This window comes from Euphorbia lathyris, chromosome 9 (genome assembly GCF_963576675.1).
Source record: "Euphorbia lathyris chromosome 9, ddEupLath1.1, whole genome shotgun sequence".
Classification (NCBI taxonomy): Eukaryota; Viridiplantae; Streptophyta; class Magnoliopsida; order Malpighiales; family Euphorbiaceae; genus Euphorbia; species Euphorbia lathyris.
In genome coordinates this window covers 74,117,014-74,140,581 of record NC_088918.1, presented here as the reverse complement: position 1 = coordinate 74,140,581, position 23,568 = coordinate 74,117,014, and the positions used below count along the sequence as shown (strand labels likewise).

Genomic DNA, 23,568 nt, shown 5'->3' with positions numbered 1-23,568 from the left:
CGGAGGAGAAGGATAATTAGTGACTCCTAAACTTCCTTTATGACCTGCAGTCGCCAGACGGTCCGCCACCATGTTCTGCTCTCTAAAGATATGACAGAAAGTGATAGAAGCAAAGGAAAGGCAGAGCCTCTTGATCCCTTTAATAAGATTCTTGCCTTTCATCCCAATAGCTAAATTGCTAGAAATTAACCTGATAGCTTCCTGATTATCAGATTCAACACTCAGATTAACAATCCCCATACTGCTGGCCAGTGCAAGACCAGAATAAATACCCCACAACTCGGCTAAGAAGGAAGACCCTATGCCAAGATTATGCGAGAACCCAGAAATCCAAGCACCCCCATCATCTCTCAAGACTCCATCAAGCTTGTTCACGAGTCTATAATCAAGCCTACTCGCGGGCTTTTGAGCCGAGCTTTGGCCTGCTCAAGCTCGGGTCGTTTATGAACCGAGCCAGTAAATCATACTCACGAGCGGCTCGTTTACAAATCGAGCTAAGCCGAGTCGAGCTTTTAGCGAGCCGATCACCGAACTACTCATGAGCGGCTCAGTTCATTTACAACCATACCTAGACGATACCTAAGTGGTCCAATTGGCCATCTTTTCTAATAATGATATATACATATGGTAGATCAATGAAAATGGCCCTACCAGTTATTATAATTTTTTTAACTTTAGAATAATGTGCAAAAATACCATCAACATTAACTACCAAAAGTAATTTGGATAAATTACACCCATGGTCATTTAACTACACTCATTTTCACGGTATCGACACTGAACTTCAAAACATAACATAAAAGCAACTAAACTTTACACTCTACTGCACTCGTGGTCACTATTATCGTTGACCCACCTTTTTAACATTTGACTTCCTCTTTCAACATGTTAACTTCTTTCTTTCTCCCTATCCCTTTCTATCTTCTTCTTTCACACATTCAACTCTTTCTTTCTCTCTCTCATCTATTTCTCTCTTTGAAACAATGACGTTTCTATTGGCAATTACCTCATAGAACTCGTTGTTTCCTTTATGTAATTATTTTTATTATAATTGCCTCACAAAATTCGTTGTTTCTTGAATCAGGTGTGTATAAGAATTATAATGCTGATGTATAGATCTCCCTTTAAATTCAATAATTGCATATCTTGGAAACACTTTACAGAAGTTCATATGTAACACTTTCTCTGTTAGTTTTTTGTGAATTATAATGTTGATACGTAGAAGATCTTCCCTAATACATTGCTTTTTAGAGTTGAATAAGATAAGCGTCGAAAAGCATATGATACTGTCACTGAGATCTATATATCTTGATTCTACAATTAATCATTAAGAAGAATGACATCATTGTTTTGAATGAGAAGAGAAGATTGAACTTATGCATGGCCAATAGAAATTTCGTTGTTTCAAAGAGAGAGAAAATTATAGAGAGGAGTTGAAGGTATGAAACAAGAAACAATGAGAAATAGGGAGAAATAGAGAAGTTAACCCATTGAAAGAGGAGGTCAAAGGTAAAAAAAAGTAGGTCAGCGTAATAGTGACCACGAGTGTAACAAAGTGTAAAGTTTAGTGACTTTTATGTTACGTTTTGAAATTCAATGACCATACCACGAAAATAAGTAAAGTTTAGTGACCATAGGTGTAATTTATCCAAAGCAATTTTACGCTTAACGTCTAAGTGTTGAAGTAGTTGGTTTGAGTTAGGATTTGTTTGTTAGAATAAGATCCTATTGTTTAGGATAATTTGATTTTGAATTTTCTGTTTTGCTGTTACCCAAATCACGTTGTGTATTTGGTTCCTATTTTTTCTCTGTTTCAGTTTTCTGTATGGCTATATAAGGTTTTGGTATTTATTAATAAAGCTCAGATGATTGAGTCAAGTGAATTCTCTTCTATTTGTCTCTACAATTGGTATCAGAGCCTAACCAGGGCCTGATCGTTGAAAATTGAGTGTGTGAGGTTAGGAACTGCAGTATCCTAACGTAAGGAGAGTGAAAACACCTTTGAGTGAAACACCTGTGTGTGAAACATTGAGAGATGGCAACAGAAGCAAATGCTAGCTTTGTTCAAGCCAACATTCCTAGGTTTGATGGAGATTATGATCACTGGAGCATGCTGATGGAGAATTTCCTAAGATCAAAGGAGTACTGGAATCTCATTGAAACTGGGTGTGATGCTGAAAATGAAGAGGGGACTACTGTTGCATAGAAAAAGACGTTAGATGAGCTCAAACTGAAAGATTTAAAGGTAAAAAATTATCTCTTTCAGTCCATTGACAAATCAATCCTGAAGACCATCCTTCAAAAGGATACATCCAAACAAATTTGGGAGTCAATGAAGAAGAAGTTCCAAGGGAACGAAAGAGTAAAACGTGCACAACTTCAAGCACTTCGACGGGACTTTGAAGTTTTGGAGATGAAAGTTGGAGAGACTGTCTCTGACTATTTTTCAAGAGTGATGACAGTCGCTAATAATTTGCGAAATTATGGAGAAGACGTGGCTGATGTTAAAGTAGTCGAAAAAATTCTTCGCTCTTTAACAGAACAATTTAATTACATTGTTTGTTCCATTGAAGAGTCGAAGGATATCGATTCCCTCTCTGTTGATGAGTTGCAAAGCTCTTTGATCGTACATGAACAAAAATTTCGAAAGAAAAATGGTGAGGAACATGCTTTGAAAGTAAGTTCAGCTGGAAATTTTGACACTAGAGGACGAGGCAGAGGCACCTTCAGAGGACGAGGTAGAGGAAGGGGAAGACATGGCTTTAATCGAGCCACAGTTGAGTGTTACAAATGTCATGATCTTGGGCACTTTCAATATGAGTGCCCTTCATGGGACAAGGAGGCGAATTATGCTGAGGTTGATGACAAAGAAGAGATCTTGTTGATGTCATACGTGGAGATGAACAAACCCAAGAGAGATGAGGCGTGGTTCCTTGATTCGGGATGCTCAAATCACGTGTGTGGAGAAAAGTTCAATTTCAGTGAGATGGATGATTCGTTTAGACATATTGTAAAGCTTGGGAATAACACTGAAATGCAAGTGCTTGGAAAGGGAAATGTGAAGTTGATGTTGAATGGAATAGCTTATGTGATCACTGATGTGTTTTACATACCTGAACTTAAGAATAATCTCTTGAGTTTGGGCCAATTGCAAGAACGAGGTTTGGCTGTCCTAATTCAATCAGGGATGTGCCGAATTTATCATCCTCGCAGAGGTTTGATTATTCAAACGAAGATGACAGCAAATAGAATGTTCGTATTGTTTGTTCAAACCCAAAGTCAATCATGTTTCAATGCTACTGCACCAAATATCAATGAACTATGGCATCGTAGATATGCTCATCTCAGTTACAAAGGCTTGAAGATACTGCAAACAAAGGAAATGGTTAAAGACCTTCCTGAATTTCCAGATTCTGCAGTAGTGTGTATTGACTGCATAAAGGGTAAACAACATCGTGATTCCATTCCCAAGAAGAGTACATGGAGAGCAAATCAAAAACTTCAACTGATCCACGCTGACATATGCGGTCCTATTACTCCAGTTTCAAATAGCAACAAGAGGTACATATTATGCCTTATTGATGATTATTCGAGAAAAGCATGGATATATTTTCTGTCAGAAAAATCAGAAACATTTTATTTCTTTAAATGTTTCAAAACTCTTGTGGAAAAGGAAACTAGTTTGCCTGTTAAGTGTTTGCGTACAGATAGAGGAGGAGAATTTAATTCTCTGGAATTCAATGAGTATTGCCAGCAGAATGGGATAAAAAGGCAGCTAACCACAGCTTACACCCCGCAACAAAATGGAGTGGCTGAACGCAAAAATCAAACTGTGATGAATCTTGTTAGATCAATGTTGTCAGAGCAAAGATTGCCAAAAAGTTTCTGGGCTGAGGCAGTTAGATGGGCGGTGTATGTATTGAATCATTCGCCTACGGTAGCTGTGAAAAACCAAACGCCAGAAGAGGCTTGGAGTGGTGAAAAGCCTTCGGTAAGACATTTTCGAGTATTCGGATGTGTGGCACATGTCCATACACCTGATGCTAAGAGAACAAAGCTCGACAACAAAAGTGTTAGCTGTGTGCTTCTTGGTGTGAGCGATGAATCCAAAGGGTACAGATTGTTTGATCCCATTGCCAAAAAAATTATTGTGAGCCAAAATGTAATTTTTGAAGAAAATAAACGATGGGATTGGGATGCAAGTTATGAAAATGAGATGTTGATGGATATAGAATGGAATGACAACGAACATGTGGAGGAGGAATATGGAGAAAATACAGAAGAAGAGGAGGCTGGAGCAGGAGAGTCTGAAAGTGAAATTGAAGGAGCTGAAGCAGACGACACTGAAAGTGAAACTGAAGGAGCTGAAGCAGACGACACTGAAATTGAAGAAGTCATTGAAGCTGAACCTGTCCCTACCAGCACCAACAATGAAGAAAGGGTAAAAAGAAATCAACGTCCTCCCTCGTGGATGAAAGATTATGTTGCAGGAGAAGATTTATCTGAAGAAGAGGAGATGAATTTGGCATTTAATGTATCTTCAGATCCATTGAATTTCAATGAAGCAGTAAAAAGTTCAAAGTGGTGTTTGGCTATGGATGATGAAATTAAGTCCATTGAGAGAAATCATACTTGGGAGTTAGTCGATTTACCAGCTGGAGCGAAAAAAATAGGAGTAAAATGGCTCTTTAAGACTAAACTCAATGAGCTTGGAGAGGTTGATAAATACAAAGCGCGGCTGGTTGTTAAGGGATACTCGCAGCAACATGGAGTAGATTATACAGAGGTTTTTGCACCTGTGGCCATAATGGACACTGTCAGGCTAATCATAACACTTGCTGCAAATAAAGGCTGGAAACTCTATCAACTAGATGTCAAATCTGCCTTTCTACATGGAGAGTTAAGTGAAGAGGTTTACGTGGAGCAACCCTTGGGATATGAAAAGAAAGGAAGCGAGAAGAAGGTCTACAGGCTACGCAAAGCTCTTTACGGACTAAAACAGGCCCCAAGAGCTTGGTTTAGTCGAATTGAGTCTTACTTCATCAAGGAGGGGTTTCAGAAAAGTCACAGTGAAGAGACTTTATTCATCAAAAGGAACAAAGGTAAAATTCTCATTGTGAGTATTTATGTTGATGACCTGTTGTTCACTAGTAATGATGAAAATATGTTGTGTGGGTTTTGAAACGTACCTAAATCGTTCCAACGACAATTAAGGCACGGGCCATGTAAATAAACTCATTTTTGGGAAGTGAGTTTAGTTTAGAGTTAACATGTAAATTAAGACACAAATCACACTATGAATAAATCAATTCTTTCTTCTATTCCCCTCTCTCCTATACGCTTTAATTTTATGCAAAATGAGTGATTCTTTAATAAAATGGCTCAATGACATGCTCAAAACGGTTTTCAAAACGAGAAAGAAAAGGGTTTCAAATGAATTTTAAACTTAAAGAAATATACGATTAGTCCGTTATCGCCTAACACGCTAAGTAGGAAGACGATGGTTCATAACCGGACGATGTCGGGGTGCCTAGTAGCCTTTCTCCGGAAAGGAGCAAGCCTTCTCGGCTTGTACCTAAGTTTCCCGAACCCTCACCGGTCTCCCGCAAGGGATCGGTGTTCATTTTCCCATTCGTGGGTGGCGACTCTTCCATACTCCGAGCTCCGGTCCTACCGAGCAGCTTGATTCCGCGATTGGTTGCTTTCGGTGCCAATCACAGCATCTGTCGTCATCGGTGTCCACCCCCCGGTCCGCCCGGGAGATTAGGCCGCGACACCTACATCGAGTAACACGAAAAAGTAAGAAAATACGAAAAATACAAAAGTTTCACGTTTTTTCCCTTTTTCGAATTTTTCAACTTTTTTGTGTTTTCATGTTTTTAACAAATTTTCACTTTTTTCTGTTTTTTTTCACGTTTTTCTGTTTTATATTTTTATGTCTTCAAAATAAGAAATTACATTTGAGGATAATATTGTCTTTTGAATAAAAATTTATCTATTCTATTCTACTTTATTCCACCAACCAAACATAGGAATAGTAATTACTAAGAATTCTATTCCATTCTTTGCTATTCTATTCCTTTGAAATAGTCATTCTACCCCATTTCGCGAACCAAACGACACCATAGTGTTAGTAGATGTCACATCTGTGTCCCTAATTTTAGTTATTATACCCTAATATAAAGTTATATTATATTTATTGATTAGAGAGTTAATTGAGTATTATGGATATAGTTTTGAGGCGAATTCCATGCTTTAAGTGTAAAATTAAAAGTTTAGGGTAAGTTTTAAAAGAAGTTGGATTTGAGGGGATCAAAAAGGATGTTTTCCCTTTTTGGGAAGATAAATTACACTACTCTAGAATGTAATTTCGTGGGTCTCAGTGGATGCAACATTCCCCATATCTCATCTTCACCATCTCCATCTCATTCTTCTCCATTCATGCACCTAATGTACATAGTTTTGATCAATCTTTGATATCTTGAGTTTGCACCGTCGGATCGAGCTCATTTTTTTACAGTAGGTTCTAGACATCCTAATACATATTGTGGTCGGTGTGATTTGGATTTGGAGACTTCTAGCTTGGGTTCGACCTAGACAGATTAGAGGGACAAATTTGGGGTTTAATGTGCTAATTTTCTCAATTAGTGCTAAGGTAAGTAATTATCAACTACCCTTTTGAGTTTTTATGTATATATAACTCCATATTTTCTAGAAAATTGAATTTTTGTGGTGATTTTTGACATGCATTTGATTAATTGGAGTTACTTGGCCTTTCGTCTGAATGGTATGACCTGTCACTCCTAAAATGTCAACCACCGTTGGCTCCACCTGGACAGGATCAATCCGGAGTCTGGAGAATGCTCCTCGGGTAATGACATTACATGAACTTCCTGTATCGATCATTACCCTCTTCATCTCCCAACCTTCGACCGTCATAGTGACGACCAGTGCGTCCGCATGGGGTAAAATCTCAGGACCCGCATCCGAGAAGGGGCGGTTTAGCGATGTCTTATCAAGGGTGGTTGTCTTCGCCTTTTTCAATGCTGGCTGATAGCCAGGTCCGCCTGCTATGACATTGATGGTACCCTTTCCTTTCTTCTTTGGGTCCTCCTTGGATCTATCATCTTCATTTCCTTCTGTTTGGATGAATCGATCCAACTTTCCTCTTTCAATGAGTCGCTCAATTTCTCGAGCTAACTCCCAGCAAGCGTCTGTATCATGGCCATTTTTCCTGTGATACTTGCAATAATTTTTAGGATTCTTTCCTTTATTGGTGTACTCCCCTCCCTTTGGCTCGGGGTATGAAATGCTCCGTTTGTGTTGACTATTCTCGATCCACATAAGAACCTCGCTCTTAGAAGCATTGAGAGGTGTGAAGGAAGTGACAAACGTCGATTTGTTTCTAGAATCCCTTCGTTTGCTCCGAGAAGAAGAATCTTGACGTTTGTCTCTGTCCCGATCTCGGGGACGAGATTCGCCTTTGTCTTTTTTTGGCGATGATGGAGAACCTCGGCGAATATCGTCAACCTCTCATGAAACATTCCACAGCTACGAAGATATCGACATCAATTATTTGTATACACAACTGGTTGAAAGTGTCCACATAATCTCGGAGGGGCTCATTCGCCTTTTGCTTTAATTCGAAAAGCTTTCCGGATTTCACCACTGCAGGGATGCATCCAGCAAATTTTGCACAAAATTCCCTGCTCAATTGATCAAAGCTGTTTATTGAGCCTGGAGGTAAAGATTAAAACCACAAATAAGCTGGACCTCCTAGTGTGGTGATAAACATTTTGCAAAGCACGGGTTCAGTAGCTCTATTGAGTCTGGCTAAGATTCGATATTTTCGAATATGAGCCTCCGGATTATCTTTGCCTGTGTATATCGCAAGGTTGGGAATCTTGAAAGCTCTGTCGGTTTCCTCTGCCTCGATCCAGGCTGCAAAAGGCGAATCCCTATTGGCGAATGGATTATGCCTAGCATTTTCTTCGTTCATTTGGAGTACTAGGGCCCTCACCCTATCATCAAAATTCTTCGGATCCGCCCTGGGGCGACCCCTTCATGGCGATCTACTTGGAGAAGAAGAAGAAGAAGAACTTGACTCAGACGATGGATCTGATGGCGAATGTCTTCCTGCATTACCACGTCCGTTCCCTCCCCTTCCTCCCCCATCTCCTCCACTACCTCCTCTGCCTGGTGGAGTTGGACCATTTCCTCCTTGCTGGCCTCCTGACGAGGTGTGTCCAACAGTTCCCGAAGATGGATGCGGCGGTGGTCCACCTATATGAGATGTTATTTCTGGCCTTTTACTTCTTCTACGACCAGTAGATGGAGGAGATCTGCCATGGCGTGCGGATCCTGCTCGCTTATTTTTATTCTTTTTATGCTTTTTACGCATGGGCTCCTTGAATCCGCCAAGAGATGAATTTGTCCGCGTACGCCTGGGTACATTTGGTCCATCGAGACTAAACCTTGGAACCCCCGATCCGCCAGGAGGGACCGTATCATTCCTTCGACTTCCCTCGCCAGGAAATAACTCCCTGTTAACCTGTCGTCCGTCACCTGGTGCCGTAGTGGTTATTATGGAATCAATATTATGAGCTTGAAGGAATGAAGAGCCATGGGCACCCGGTCCCAGACCAAAGTTTAAAGGAGGTAAGGATGAGACAGATGTCGTAGATATTGTACTCCTACGCGGAGGGATAGTCATGGATGCTCGTAGGCGGTTCCCTATCTCAAGCCCATATCGTGCCTCAATATCCTGAACACACATATCGATGAAAGAGGCAGTGGGCATATTTCCATCAATATTTATTGTAGGAGCAGTTGTGCTTATGCGTCCAGCACTAGATGGTGTAATTATCGGTGATTCAATCCCAGAGGAGGGATTTGGTCCTTCATCGGTCATGATGTTTCACTGTGAACGAAAAAATCCTTTATTTGATCAAGGATTCCACGCTCACCGCACCAATTGATAACACAAGAGAAACTTCTGATCGGATCACGTCCCTGTGAGGCGCCGTTGGGATCGGCCGGGGACACTCCGATGCCAAAGTCAGTAGAATATAGGGAGAATAAACTATATTGACGAAGCTTAGAGAATATAAAAGTAAGTGTACCTTGATAGCATGGAAAGGTAGGCTATATATAGTTGAGGAATTCGTAACCCCTAGGTAACTAGAACGCCTCCATTAATGCTCATTTAATGGCGGTTACAAGGTACTCTTAATTTGGCGGTTTGAGACTATTTAATGATTCATTTAATAATCATTTATGGCCGAGACGGCGGCCAGCCGTTATCTAGGTAAATGGAGAGATTCGCCTAAGAGATCCGCCGATGGATCTCTTAGAGCTGATCTAGGATGATCCGCCAGACGGCTTCCTTTGCTACGTGGCATATCTTAAGGTAATTACCCCTTTTGGTCCTTATGATAATATCCTAATGTTATCGATACCTTTTACAGTAAAACCTCGATAAATGCATATTTTTAGAACCGGGAAAAAATATTCATTAAACGAGATCATTTATTTATCGATAAATGAATAAATTATTTATTTATCGATAAATGAATAAATTATTCATTTATCGATAAATCAATATTTATTATTTTATAGATAATTTTTCAAAAGAGGTATTTCAAGCAATGACCACCTTAAACAACTACTTGCTACAACATGAGCAAAATATACCAAAAGTTGTGTTTGCACTACAAAAAGTTAAGGATAATGTTCATTTTGGTTTAGGGAGAAAGAAAAGACAATCAACTATAGATGCATTTTTTTTTATAAGAAATGACTTCTAGTCGATTGATTGAAATGTTTTGGTATATATATATATATATATATATATATATTGTATGTAATTCAATAATTATTAATTTATATTTTCATTGGACCCTTAAAGATTTAAATATTTTTATTACTTAATGCATTTAGCGATGTTATTACTTTAATCCATTAGCCCAAGTCGGAACCGAAAGAATTTATTATATAAACGATGTTATTACTTTATCGAACATTTATTTATTAAGGTTTAACTGTATTCTTAAATAAAAGTTTTATTTATCAACTAAATTCATTCTTAAATAAAAGTTTTACCTATTTATCATTTTAGACAACCGATCGTTTTCATTCAAAAAACAAAAAGACAAACGATGGTTAGAAATCAGCTAAGTTTTATTAAATAACGGGTAATGTAATCAGAGCTAGTTACAAACGGTGCCATCAACTTTGTATTGATTTGATTCCAATGTAATTAATTCTGATAACATGTTATTCCACACATTGGCAGTTAACTGTTCTGCAAAGGCTCTCACTCTCAGTCTCACTGTTTACTCTAGAATCTAATTCAAATTGGCGAGCTTGCTAGTGTTGTAGCTTAAGCATCTGCTTCCTCTTTCTTCTCCATAAGTTAGGGTTTCGTTCCCTCCCTTTATCTTTAATTTTTGTGGTTTTTCAATAGTTGTTTGGTTTTGATGGAGGATTCAGCATCAGCAGCCAGACATCAAGAGGGAGAAAGATCCACATTTGATTCAGCCGAAGCCGATCATCCTCAGGTATGTTTTCATTTTTCTTATTTCTTACTATCGAATGTGATATTTTTTAATCTGATTTCTTCTGAACATTGATCCAACATTTCGTAATTTCTCTCCTATATTGTTTTTATAATTTTGATTTCGTTCCTATGATATTAATCACTCTCAGTAGACTCGATTTATTGTTTGGTTTAGTTAAATTGAAATTATGACTAAAGTAGCTATCACTTTCTCGAGGGAGTAAGAAGGCGAAGAATCGACATATGACATCAATTGAATTTAATATCAATATTAGTATTATTATTTTATATATTTTACATATATATGTCGGAATCCTCAGCTATGTTGAAAATGGTTTCATTTCTTAACTTTTCTTTAATATAGTGGTTCTAATATGTTAAAGTTTGTAACGATCGGGTATTTTAGAATTGATTTTAACCGCTTTTCTTACTCTGGTTGGCTCCAGGATTTGGTATTTGCACTGATCTTTCGCTAAATCTTAAGTTTGCTTTCCATTTCTGGTTACATGCCTTTTTCTTTTGTGCAAAAGACTAGTTGAGGATGGTGATAAAGGACTTCTTATGATATTTTAGGTGCGGTATGAAGAGGGCAAAAGTGAAGGAACCTCTTTCTCTCAGCAGTCTAGGAGACCAAGCCTCTCTTCTCTTCAAATACCTGAAAGATCCTTGGAAAGTTCATTGCATGACTTTACGAAGAGTGAAGTTACTTCAGTACAGAGTCCTTGTTCCAGTAGAGCAGTTCTGCCCCCAAGACCTAGTTCAGCCATGTTCAAATCACCCATGAGACATTTCTTTCCTCAGAGGAGTTTAAGAACAAGAAATTTATCTGAGAATGGTGAGACAACAGTTCTCATCATTCCAGATACACCAGTCTCTGATGTTCCTGTGGATAAACCTTCTACTTCAAGTTTATTTTCTCTCAATAAAGCTTTTTTCACCACATCATCAAAAGCAACAAGTTCCTTACCAGTTACACCCATTGCTATGTTGGGCTCTACGTCTATACAGGAGAGAGATCTTAATGGTGGTTCTGAAAAACCTGTGAGTGATCTATGTTCTCTTCATGAATTAACATGTCTTTTTTGCACGCATATTTTTGCAGTATGTTCTCATCATTCCAAGTTTGCACTTGGAACTCTGGACTAATTGTTCTAAGTGCCTTAAAGATATATTAGATAATTCAATTGAGTATTCTATTTTTCAACAGAAGTTAGAAGCTAAGCATCATATCAGACGCTCATTATCAGTTCCAGTTAGTGTAAAATTAAAAACCCTGAAAAGGCTGGAATCTGGTGGAAGTCGATTTCGTATGGTTTTAGCTAATCCTCATCCGCCAGCAGCTGATGTCTTAGCGAAAGGTGAAGATGAGAGACAAATAGGTATATTCTCATTTGTCACTATAAAAGTTCAAATAATAGAAGTGATGCATGTTTGAGTCGAGTCTTTTGTGGATTTATGCATGTGTGACTTCATATGATATTTCTCTCTTAATTTATCGTAATTCTTAAACCATATGAGAGGAAATTTTTGAATTTTCATAATAAAGAAACAGAGTGAATGATAGATCTTAGAGGTGTTTCAGGGGATATGCATATGCTGCTTCATCTTGAGGTGGAAAATTTACTATTTTTAATTAAAACATTAAACTCATCTACCCTATAGTGATTGATTGATACTTCAGAAAGAATTTATGCAGCTACAGAATGTGGTTAGTTAAATTTCTTGCTCAGTAGAAAATCATGCAAGGGTAATTATTGTAAAGTCCTTGGAGCAGGAAACGATGATAACCCTACTTCTACTGTTGTGTGATCAACATGTTTTTAGTGAAGCAAAAAGTTTAAACCTCTGGTTAGTCACTGTTCCATTCAGTTGACAAATTTTAGCCTCTTTTTTGGATGGCAGCCCGAGAAAAGTTCTATCCTCCTAAGCAAACTTGGAAGAGGGTGATTGAGAGTGATTTGATTTTATTGGGGATTGAGGAAAATATGGCTGTTGATAGGACGGAGTGGAGGGAGTGGAGGGAGAGAATTTATGTCACTGACACGACTTGATTTCACGGTTTCGTATGACAGTTCATGTTAGCCGACCCCGAATCATTTCGGGACTAAGGCTTTGTTATTGTTGTTATTGGCAGCCCTAAGTTGTCAAGAAGCCTTATTACTTGAGGTCCGATGGTCATGCCGACCGAATAAAAATAACAAGAAGAAGAAGTTTTATTCTCTTGGACATGTATCATTATTTACAGTAGCCTATTTATATATAACCATGTTTTATTCTGTAGTAAGAAATACACAATCAATCTCTAGTTAAGCTCTACAGCAGGCGCTAATACTAAGTACAACAGTCATAATAAAATATTTCTACCAAATGCTGGTAAAAAATGGGCCTCTGGGAAAGGAAATAGATGAAGAAGTAAAGACAAAAAGAACAGTGAAAGGCAAAGGGGTTTCTCCCATGTCTTTTCTTTAATCCTTTTTTTCTGGTTTACATGGACTCAGATTTTTGTTACCGCCCTGTCCTCCATTTCTTATTCCAGCTTTGCAAGGAGACTGTGATGAGAAGCAAGAATGAAATGGCTATGCAATGCTAAGTCAGATGTAATTTGAAATTACCATAGTACATAATGTCAAGGCTTCTTAAAAATCCCTTTTGCAGAGGCTGTTTTTAATGTCCTTCGTACATTAATTGCACTTCCAAGTGCTATGCGCCAGCAACAAGCAGCCATACTATTATAATGTAACATTATTATTTTATGCTATTAATTTGTCTTTCTAAGTGTGTAGGTGTCTGATTAAGTGTTCTAAGTCTGTATCTGTCTTACTAGGTGTCTCAGGTGTATTATATCAACACTGCTTGTCACATTTCTAAACATTAACTGCACAAGAGAGCAGTTACAACTCTAGTACGGTTGTATCTGTTGCATGTATTAGAATGAACGAGAAGAGAGAAGAAAACAATTTCCGTCAATTTACTTTAAAGAGATAGGTTAGTTCTCTCTTAATGAGGCCTTCAGTCATCATAGGTTCTAAAGGAAAAGAACTACAAATAAATTCAGTAATACTCACAGAACCAGTATCAGATCCCAGGGACATAACCTCAAGGTTATTGACAATAACAAAAACACTGCTTGATTCACTGTTATATCTGCATCCTTTTGTCCTTTTTTTATTTTATCTTCTTATTCCTCTTCTCTTTTATCCACCTTGGAATTTCTCTCCTTGGCATGTAAAAGCTGGATTGTTTGCAACAACCCAAAGTTATGTAGGGGTAAATTCTGCCTATTATATATTACAACTGACTTTCCAAGCTGGAAATAAGCCAGTGCAGTTTTAGTGACTGGAAAATAGGTCAAGCAAATAAGCAATCAATACATTAGATACCAGGGTCACCAGAGCTATTTCAGACCGTGTAAGCAATAGATTGCTGTATAGCAACTCCATTTCTACAAGCTGAATTGATTGGGATTTGTTGGTTGTTGACTGTTGTGTATAGGTTATTTGGCTGTTCTTTGCGTTTTTGGCAATGAAACTTTTTATTCACTGAAAAAAAGAAGAAAATTAGGTAAGTGCCTTAACCAACTTGGTGCACAGTGTCATTGCCTTGCACTTGCCTGTGTGAAGCTTCTTTAGCCAAAGCTAAATGAGGTGCAAAAATTCATTGGTTACACTTCATTTGAGAGGCTGACAATTGAAGCTGTTTCTAGCCCTGAACTCTCTAAATATATCTGAAAGTCACAGATTCCTGGATTTCCAAAAGTAGTTATTTATTTGTTGCTATATATATATATATGTTCATCTTTCAGATGTTTGTTTATCAATTTACAAGTTAAACTTTGTCTGATTCTCTTCTATAAGTCATCTCAGATAGTGAAGATGGTGGTGAAGATATTCCCGAAGAAGATGCAGTTTGCAGGATTTGTATGATTGAGCTGGGGGAAGGAGGTGATACTTTAAAGCTGGAATGTAGCTGCAAAGGAGACCTTGCGCTTGCACATCAAGAGTGTGCTGTAAAGTGGTTTAGCATCAAAGGAAACCATACATGTGACGTCTGTGGGCATGCTGTTCGGAATCTACCTGTAAAGTTACTAAAGATACATAATCCTCAAACTTCTTTTAGACAGACAATTTCTATATCACCACACGGGGAAATGACCGATTACAGGTAAAAATGGAACTAGGTTAATAATTTAATTAATTGCATCTTCTATGTCCTTACTCATGTTTACAGAAGAAAATCTTATAGGGATAATTTTCTTTTGATAAAGAGAAGTGGTTTTATCTAGCATGCCGGGAAGGAAACCTTAATATTGAGGTTAAGTCATTTTACCATAAAAATCAAAGCATTACAATAAGAAAAAGCTGTTAGAAAAAAGTAAGAAATTATAGCCTTCAGTACTATCTGAATACAACCAGAAGATACTCTGATGAAAGCACGTGTATAAGAAGCGGTCAAGAGATGATACTATTACTAACTTATCTGTAGCTAATTAAAGGAAAGTCATAGGCTTTTTGGAACATGCATTCCTCCAACCAAATACTTTACATAACTTCTTAAAGGAAAAGGTTAGTCCTAAATAATTAATCATCTTTTCCTTTTCCAAAGGATTCTATCAAATGGAAATAGAGAACCAAGTAACTAGAAAGATCTAGGATTTGGGTGAATATCCTTTGGTATCTTTTTCTTTTTCTGTGAGTCAAGGAAGGGTCAATAAGTAATACTCCCTCCGTTGCACTTTACAAATCGTTTTAGGGAGTGAGTTTTTTTTTTTTTTTTTCCAAAATAGGCGTTGTTTAGAATTTCAATGGAATTTTGGAGTCTTTTTTCCTATTTTTACCCTTCTCTTCATGGTTTCATTAGTGGCTAATTATTCTTCCAATATTGATTACTTTGGTTTCCAACGTTCATTAATGACATTTTTTTTAATTATAGAGACTTTATTACTGAATTTAGAGAGAGAAAGGAATGAAGGGAATGAGAGAGTTTTTTTTTTTTTAAAATTAGCCAAGGGTTAATTGATGAGAGAGAGAGTTCCAACGTTTTTTGGATGAGAGTCTTCATTTTGTTTAACCAACTTTTAAGGCATTTATTAAAGGTTAGATTAGTAATTTGACTTTAAATTAAATTTGTTTCTTAATTTGTGTGAAACTCCCTAAAACGACTTATAAAAGGGAGTGGAGGGAGTATTTTCTTAAAATGGAAAAAAGGAAGATGAAAAAGGATAGCACAAACAATACATATTGGTGTTACATGCTATACAACACAAAATTTAAAGTTATTAACCATCAAAGAGGTTGGTAAGAGGTACCTCTTTCTCCTCTGAAACATTACTATTTGAATCTTTTTGGCCTAATACATCTCCAACCCCCTCAAGTTGTCCAAAAACTGCAACTGGTCCCTGAACTTCAAAATGTTACAACTGATCCCCTCAACTTGCTTATTTGGAACAAATAACCCCTCAAGTTGCTTATTTGGAACAAATAGCCCCTAAATCCAATAAAACATTCAACATAATATTACATCAAAATTAAAAGATATCCAAAATATCGGTTGCTACATCTAATTAATCTACTAATACATTAACAAAAGGGCAAAAAAAAACTCCCAAAATCACAAACATTAACCTTTGTTCCAAATAAGCAAGTTGAGGGGGCTAGTTGTAACATTTTGTAGTCCAGGGGTCAGTTGCAGTTTTTGGACAACTTGAGGGGGCTGGGGATATGTTAGGCCAATGTTTTTATTTGATTTTTTTAATATTTAATCAAGGGTAAATAATTTATTAGTCCCCTCCTTTTTACCTAATACACTGTTTAGTCCTCATATTTTAAACCCTATCTTTTGTCAATATTAACTATTTGGTCCTTCTGTCTTTTTTTTTTTAGATTTTTTACCGTTATAATTGGCATAAAGAGACGGACAGAAAATATCAGAGTAACATGACCATTTTGTATCTATTATGACAGTCCGTTCAATTAAAAATCTAAAAAAACTAGACAGAATGACCAAATGGCTAATATTGACAAAAGATGACCTTAAAATGTGTTTTCCAAAATAGGGGACTAAACAGTGTGTTAGGTAAAAAGATGAGGATTAATAAATTATTTACCCTTTAATTAATGAATAAGAATTATCTATTCTTACAGAAATTCGAGGGAAATGCGTGTACTATCTGAAATGCTTTTGCTTAGGTAAGTTTTAATTGTAAAGTTATTTATTTGTCTTCTTACAGAGTCTGGCAGGAAATACCAGTTCTTATCCTGGTCAGCATGCTAGCATATTTTTGTTTTCTGGAGCAACTACTGGTACATATCCCTCTTTGTATTTATATGGTGTTGCAGTGTTATGTAATGACACTTAGGTTAAAGAGTAATTTAAGCAAACTAGACTTAGGAATCATTTTGATTTGATTCTCGGATATAAAATTTTATTTTTCATTTTACAATCTACATTTGGAGAAGTTCAGGTCTACTATTATTAGTTAGAATTCAGTTGCCATTCGAACTTACTATCGTTATCTTATTTTCCTTTGTAAAATCTATATTAAATTATTTAGAAACCCGATTATCATTATCATCATATTCCATGTTTTTTTATTGGTTTGATTCACTTGTTTGCGGTTGCTAATTCTGGTAGTTGTAGGCATAGTTATTAAAGGCGCAAGGGGGTCCTGGAGCCTTGGCTCAAGGTGCAACTTAAGGCGCGCTCCCGAGCAACTCGAGGCGCACAAAAAAAAAATCATAAGTTCATAATACTAGTCACAAATAATCACAAATAGTCAAATACCAACAATAAAACCATAAAATGCATGAGTTAAGATCTAGTTAACTTCTAAGGCATAATCATAAACTCATAATTTCGACTTAAAAGTTAAAACTCTAGAAAACAACTAATCTTTAACTTCCTAGCCTTCCTTCCTAATCTTCATCGGAACCATAATCATCATTGTCATCACTTCCATCATCATATGCTTCTTGAACAAGGTTCTCAATCTCATCATCATTGTCACCTTCCTCATCAATGTACTCATCATTGTCACCTTTCTCAATCTCATCATCATTGTCACCGACAAAAAACCCTAAAATACCCTCAACCCTAAATTACCCTAAGGTAGCTGAGGCGCACGCCTGACTGACCGCGCCCGCCTTTGGGCTCCATAGGCGCTAAGGCTGGAGCCTTAGCCGAGGCACGCCTTTAATAACTATGGTTGTAGGTCTAGTTGTTAGGCTATCCGTATCATTTACTTAAAAAGGTTTTCATTTGGTTCTTTAAAATGTTTTCACTCGATTTTTTTTTTGAAAAAAAACTCACTACTATAAAAGGGAAACAGGTAAAGGCTGGTTACACAAATCAAAACCAAAAGAAGGAGCTAAACGCTCACCACAAAGACCAGATGAAACAGCCAATCCAGCTAAACAATGAGCTGGAACATTGATAGAGACTATGCTGAAAGGGGTATATGGGAATGAAGGGAAATGTGATTTGGGGTACACTTAGAGTTAGTTATAGGAGAGAGAGTGTTCTAGTTAATATATATAGATGTGTAGAGAGAGGAGGGATTATGAAAAGAATTATGTTAGTAAGCACCATTTGTGTGTTTGACCCTGTTCTTTGAGCAGGGAGAGAAGTTCATCTTCCTTTGAGGTCACTCTCTTTCCTATTCTGTTTATTTCATACAAATTCATCAATACAATTCTCTATTTCTTTATTTGTTCTGTGTTTCTATCAATGAGCTGGAACATTAGCAGATCTCTGGATAAAAGAAAACTTAATGCAAATGTTAGAAACTTGTAAAAAATAAACAAGTCAAATTTAGATGTTGTACATTCTCTTTTTTGTTTTAATTTCTTTTTTATTGAGGGACTTATTTGTGATCTATCACTTTTATTATTCAATTTTACAGGTATCAGACTTTGGAGCTTTTGCTCTTGCCATTTCATTACCGTTCTCTTGTCTTTTAGGCCTCCTCTCTTCCATGATTGCTTCTACCATGGGTAAGTTTTGCTTTTTAACTTAGCACGTACATATATATCTTCAAGCATGTGCAGTTAGTAACTTCAATCAGTTATTTATTTATTTATTTTTCTTTTCTTTCATTGCAAAGGTTTACATATTATAACATTGATAGTTATTGCAACACCTTGTATGTGAAGAGTTACAATATTCTATTTAGGCTTAATACATCTGTTGCCCCCCTATTATTGTCCAATTGCATTCAATAACCCCAAAACTTCAACTGCCCTGTGAACTGTCAAAAGTTCCTAATTATTTGTCTATTTGTCATTTTTTCTCTTTGACACGTGGCGGAGCGTGTCTTTTATTTTCTGCATACAAATTCTATGAAAGGGTTATTGAATGCAATCCGACAAGAATAGTGTCATTTGTAACATATAAAAATTCAGGGGGCAGTTGAAGTTTTGGGCCAGAGGTACATGAGGCATGGGGCAACAGATGTATTAGGCCTTCTATTTATGTGTTCAATCTTGCTTCACATACCATATTCATAGTATGGATACAGCTGACGCAGGCTCTAATAAAAAATTCTTTCTTTTAAGTTAAATGTGTCTATAATCTTAAGGCCTCATGATTTAACCCATTTTCTAGTGGTAAAAGATTATCTCACCATCAATAGTCACGTCTCTCTGCAGTGGTTTAACCTTCTCTTCTTTATTTGTAACCTTGGGACCTTATCTAGTAAAAGTTTTCGGATCTTCTAGGGCGCAAAAAAGTAGAAAATTACCAGGGAGAGGAGGGATAAACTGTTGCTGAGACTAGTTAGATAACTGAAAATTGTTAGAACTGTAAGTACTCTTATTAACAAGCATAAAATCTCAAGACTGGTTTTGTTTTTTATTTTTCGGAATCGTATGTTTTCCCCTGTAATGATGGCAGATAAAGCACCTTCAGTTTGATGTAATCTCATGACTCTGGGACTTTACATGTGTGATGGTGGCAGTGAGCAGGAGTTACATATGGGCGTATTCTTGCTTCCAGTTCGCCATTGTCATCTTGTTTGCTCATGTCTTTTATGCTATTGTAAGATAACTAAATTTCGTCCTCCCTCATTTTCTCTCTTCTTCTTGATTTGGGGAGTTGAAGCTCTTATTTTGTTGTTTTGCATACAGCTTAATGTGCGCGCCGTTCTCTCCATTTTGCTATCCTCATTCTTGGGCTTTGGGACTTCAATCAGCATAAATTATCTTATTCTGGAGTACTTTCGATGGAGAAGAAGTAGGCAGCTACAATCTTCAATTCAACGTATAAACCGTGCTACAGAGCAACAGCAGCAAGAACATCATCAACAGTCCATGGAGGGTTCAATCGTTGAGGCTACCGAGCAAGCTGCTGTAAGCCATAATAGATAGATCTGAGAATCATGATAAAGATTTCAGTTTCCTCCCAAGGTAAAATGCTTTATTTCATTGCTTCAATATCCTCAATTTCGCGAGATTGCTACTAGAAGCAGCATTTCTACATGAATTGCCGCATTGGGAGCATTTAACACTAGAGTGTTTGGTTAGGATACCAGCTACCAGTAAATGCAAACAACAACTGAATCAAATACGCCCATAAACAGTTGTCTCATTGATATTATCAACTACAGAAAAATGCAAATTTTGAGTTTGAAGTGTTGCCAATTTGGAGATACGTAAAGATGCAAATTTTGAGATTGAAATGTTGCCAATTTTTGTATTTATATGATGGACTAAAGTCTTGGAAATTCAACACATCATATAATAAATTTGATAATTTTGTAATGGTACATTAAATTTCCAAAATTTCCAAGGCATTACTTAAAGTCGCAAATCCTATTCTTTTCCCGGTCAAGTTAGGATTTAACTCATTTGACATTAATCTAATAATTGACATGACATCAATACGATGATTGTCACGCCTAGTTTATGTGTCCATTTTCTATTGGTGGGATCCATATTCCAAGGCCATTGTATCTATGGACGTATGGCTATCCAACTTCAATGCTGTAGACTGTAGTTTCGGTTCCTTTGGATGTCTTTTTGAGCTTTTAGCAGTGACGTATTCATGATTTACAAACACACAGGGTGCTCTAATGTCTATGAATACTTAATTAAAAAATATTGAGTCTTTACTCTAAAAAGTTGAAGGTTTGTATACAAATTCAATAAAGTACTGGCCAATTACTACTGGACACCGATGAAGATTCAGCTGCTGCAGTGACTTTATTTTCAGTCTATAGTTATTGAGAGAGAGCAAATTTAGCGGTCAATATATAAAATAATGCAATTTTAAGCTCAACGTTTATACAATTTCAAATCTCATTAAGAAATATAATTTTTTTTTTAATTATTTTTTATGTGAAATTCATATTGTGGTCACCTTCCAATCTTTAATGTTCTAGCACTTAAGGCTTTGAAATTATACGTTTTCTGTTAATAAAAAAAACTTACATTCTGTTAGTGAGGCATGAAATTGCATTATGTGATAAACATTAGATTATAATTGTACTGATTGTACTGTTTTGTACGTGGAAGTTAAGAATCCGTTCGGTTCGGTTGTTGTTATTTGCAGTTAGATGTGATTATTAATGTTTAATAAAGTTATAATTAGTTTATAAAATGATTAATATTAACATGTTTTAAATAAATAAAATTAAATACAATTGGGAAGTATATAAATAAACAGAGAATATAAGTTAAGTTAAGACTAACTTTAAATTCTTTAATATGATACATCTGCATTAAATAAAGTGGATTGTTAAATACCGTCTCTAAATTATTTATCACCGCATCCCTTTAGACTTTTTTTGTTCATCTCATAATTTTGATCAAAAGCTGAAAATTATCTCTCCAAAATCATAAATCCGAACAACAATAATTGAAAATATGAAAATAATTTCAATTGTGACAACCCGAACCCTGGAAATGGATGATTACGAGTCAAAAACATTAAAATTTACGTTTTTTTTTATCAAAGAACTCATGAAAATAATACATATTTTTTATGACGATTTTGTATTTTTGTGACGATTTTGCATTTTTTGTCACAAAAAATTAGAGAATTTTGTACTTTTCGTCACAAAAAATTAAACGATTTAGTATTTTTTGTCACTAAAAATCTTATAATTTTGCATCGCCCGTATCATTGGCCAAACGGATGCGGCATCTGCCCTAGCCATGAAAAGTAATTTGAGGATGGTAAATAGTAATATCTTAAATAAAACAAACAAACAAAAAAGCATCAAATTAAGAAACCCAAAGTTAATCTTGATTTTGATTCTAAAATGAACAAGTATATGAGTGGAAGGTAGTGACCAATACAAGAGTGGTCGTTTTTCAGCAAACTTAAAGAAATTTATCCTATCATATATTAATCAAATTAGATTTTATAATTTAATTTAATACAAACTCAATAAGTTAATTAATCACTCTGAATTTTAATTTGTCAGGAATAGGAGGACCGAAACTATCCATAATAGAAATAGTTCCAATAATCTGAGACTAAAAATCATCCACATTAGAGATGGTTTCAGCGCCCCTGTACCTCCAGACTCCCTTTGTCTCCACCCTTGGTGGAAGGCAAAAGCTAATAGGAATAAAAATAAAATAAAATATTGCATTCGAAAACAAAACTTTTATATAAACTTAAAGCTTGTACAATACACATACATTATACCATGTATTGAAATTTCACGGCTATCATAATCAAATAAGAGGGGCAGAGAGAAAACTCAATAATAATGTGAATGCTTTTTAGGACACATTCGAAACTCATAAGCTCAACTAGGCTCCAATATTATGCAAGGAAACCGATTAAACAAATCTTTACTCATCCGAGTATAAAATTACCTTTAATTTTAGAAAAACTTATTTTGTTAGTTTTTAAATTTAATTAATATATTCATAATAAAAATTTATATAGTATTTATATATAAATATTTTTATATTTGTATTTATTATTATTTTATCCATAAATATGATTCGAGATAAAAAAAATCACATTCACAATTTTATATAACTCTACTTTAATTTTATAATTTTTGAAATTTCTTTTTATTTATTTTTCGCATAATACTCATTTGGATTCCCAAACTAAAACTTCATTTGGATTCTCAAACTAAAGCTTCAAAATCAATTAGAAACTTAAACTATCAAAATTATCAATCAAGTCCTTGAACTTAGTAAAAATTACCAATTGAGTCCCCATTCTAAGTAAAAATCATCAATTGAATCATAATCGAAAATCATTTGGTTGAATAGTTTCAAACTCTCTTCCCCAAATCCGTTTTGAGCCAAACATAAATCATTACAGTCCATATCAAATAATCATAGTTTCTAATTTTAGAATAAAACAATGACTCAATTGATGATTTTTGGATTCATGGACTTAATTGATGATTTTGATAGTTTAAGGACCTAATTAATTTTGGAGTTTTAGTTTAGGAGCCAAAATGAGTGTATGCCTTTATTTTTTAATAAAATAAGTTCTACAATCCTAAATTAAATTTTTATGATTATACAAAATTAATAAATAGTTATTATATATTGAAAATATTAAAATTAGGTAGAAAAGAATAAGAAAAAATAAATGCTTTATTATTACAAATTAGGTTTAAAGATCATTTTTTAAGGGTATTGCTATATACCGCACCCAAATTCCTTATCACCGCACCCATTGGACCATTTTACCATTGACATAAAAAAAATTGTCAAAATTGAGAAATTTTTTTTGAGAGAAAATTCAAAATTTAGTCTAAACGGATGCGACATACCATTCCCACCATAGTGGGAACGGATGCGGCATCCGCGCATCCGTTCCAGCCATGGTGGGAACGAATGCGGTATTCCATTCCCACCATGGCGGGAACGGATGCCGCATCCGTTTAGGCTAAATTTTGAAATATGCAAAATCGTACAAATTTTAGTAACGAAAAATACTAAATCATTCAATTTTTTGTGACGAAAAATGTAAAATCGTCGTGAAAAATATGTATTATTTTCATGAGTTTTTTGATAAAAAGATATAAATCTTAATGTTTC

General features: G+C 35.8%; 1 protein-coding gene across 5 annotated transcripts; it reads left to right on the top strand.

The window, feature by feature from the left end:
* Positions 1-10,215: 10,215 nt before the first annotated feature.
* On the top strand, positions 10,216-20,424 carry LOC136206542 (uncharacterized). 5 transcript variants are annotated; one of them, XR_010676309.1, is made up of 9 exons: positions 10,216-10,559; positions 11,132-11,599; positions 11,766-11,937; positions 14,422-14,719; positions 16,785-16,857; positions 18,456-18,546; positions 19,270-19,353; positions 19,509-19,588; positions 19,678-19,738. XR_010676309.1 is itself a non-coding variant. In XM_065997631.1 (8 exons), the coding sequence occupies exons 1-8, from the start codon at positions 10,479-10,481 to the stop codon at positions 19,915-19,917; spliced, it is 1,500 nt and encodes a 499-aa protein (XP_065853703.1). In that variant the 5' UTR covers positions 10,216-10,478; the 3' UTR covers positions 19,918-20,424. The 5 variants fall into 5 exon arrangements, 4 of the variants coding, with proteins under 4 accessions (XP_065853703.1, XP_065853704.1, XP_065853705.1 ...); XM_065997631.1 differs by lacking the exon at positions 19,270-19,353 and having other exon boundaries at positions 11,769-11,937; positions 19,678-20,424; XM_065997632.1 differs by lacking the exons at positions 19,509-19,588; positions 19,678-19,738 and adding an exon at positions 19,445-19,461.
* Positions 20,425-23,568: the final 3,144 nt, after the last annotated feature.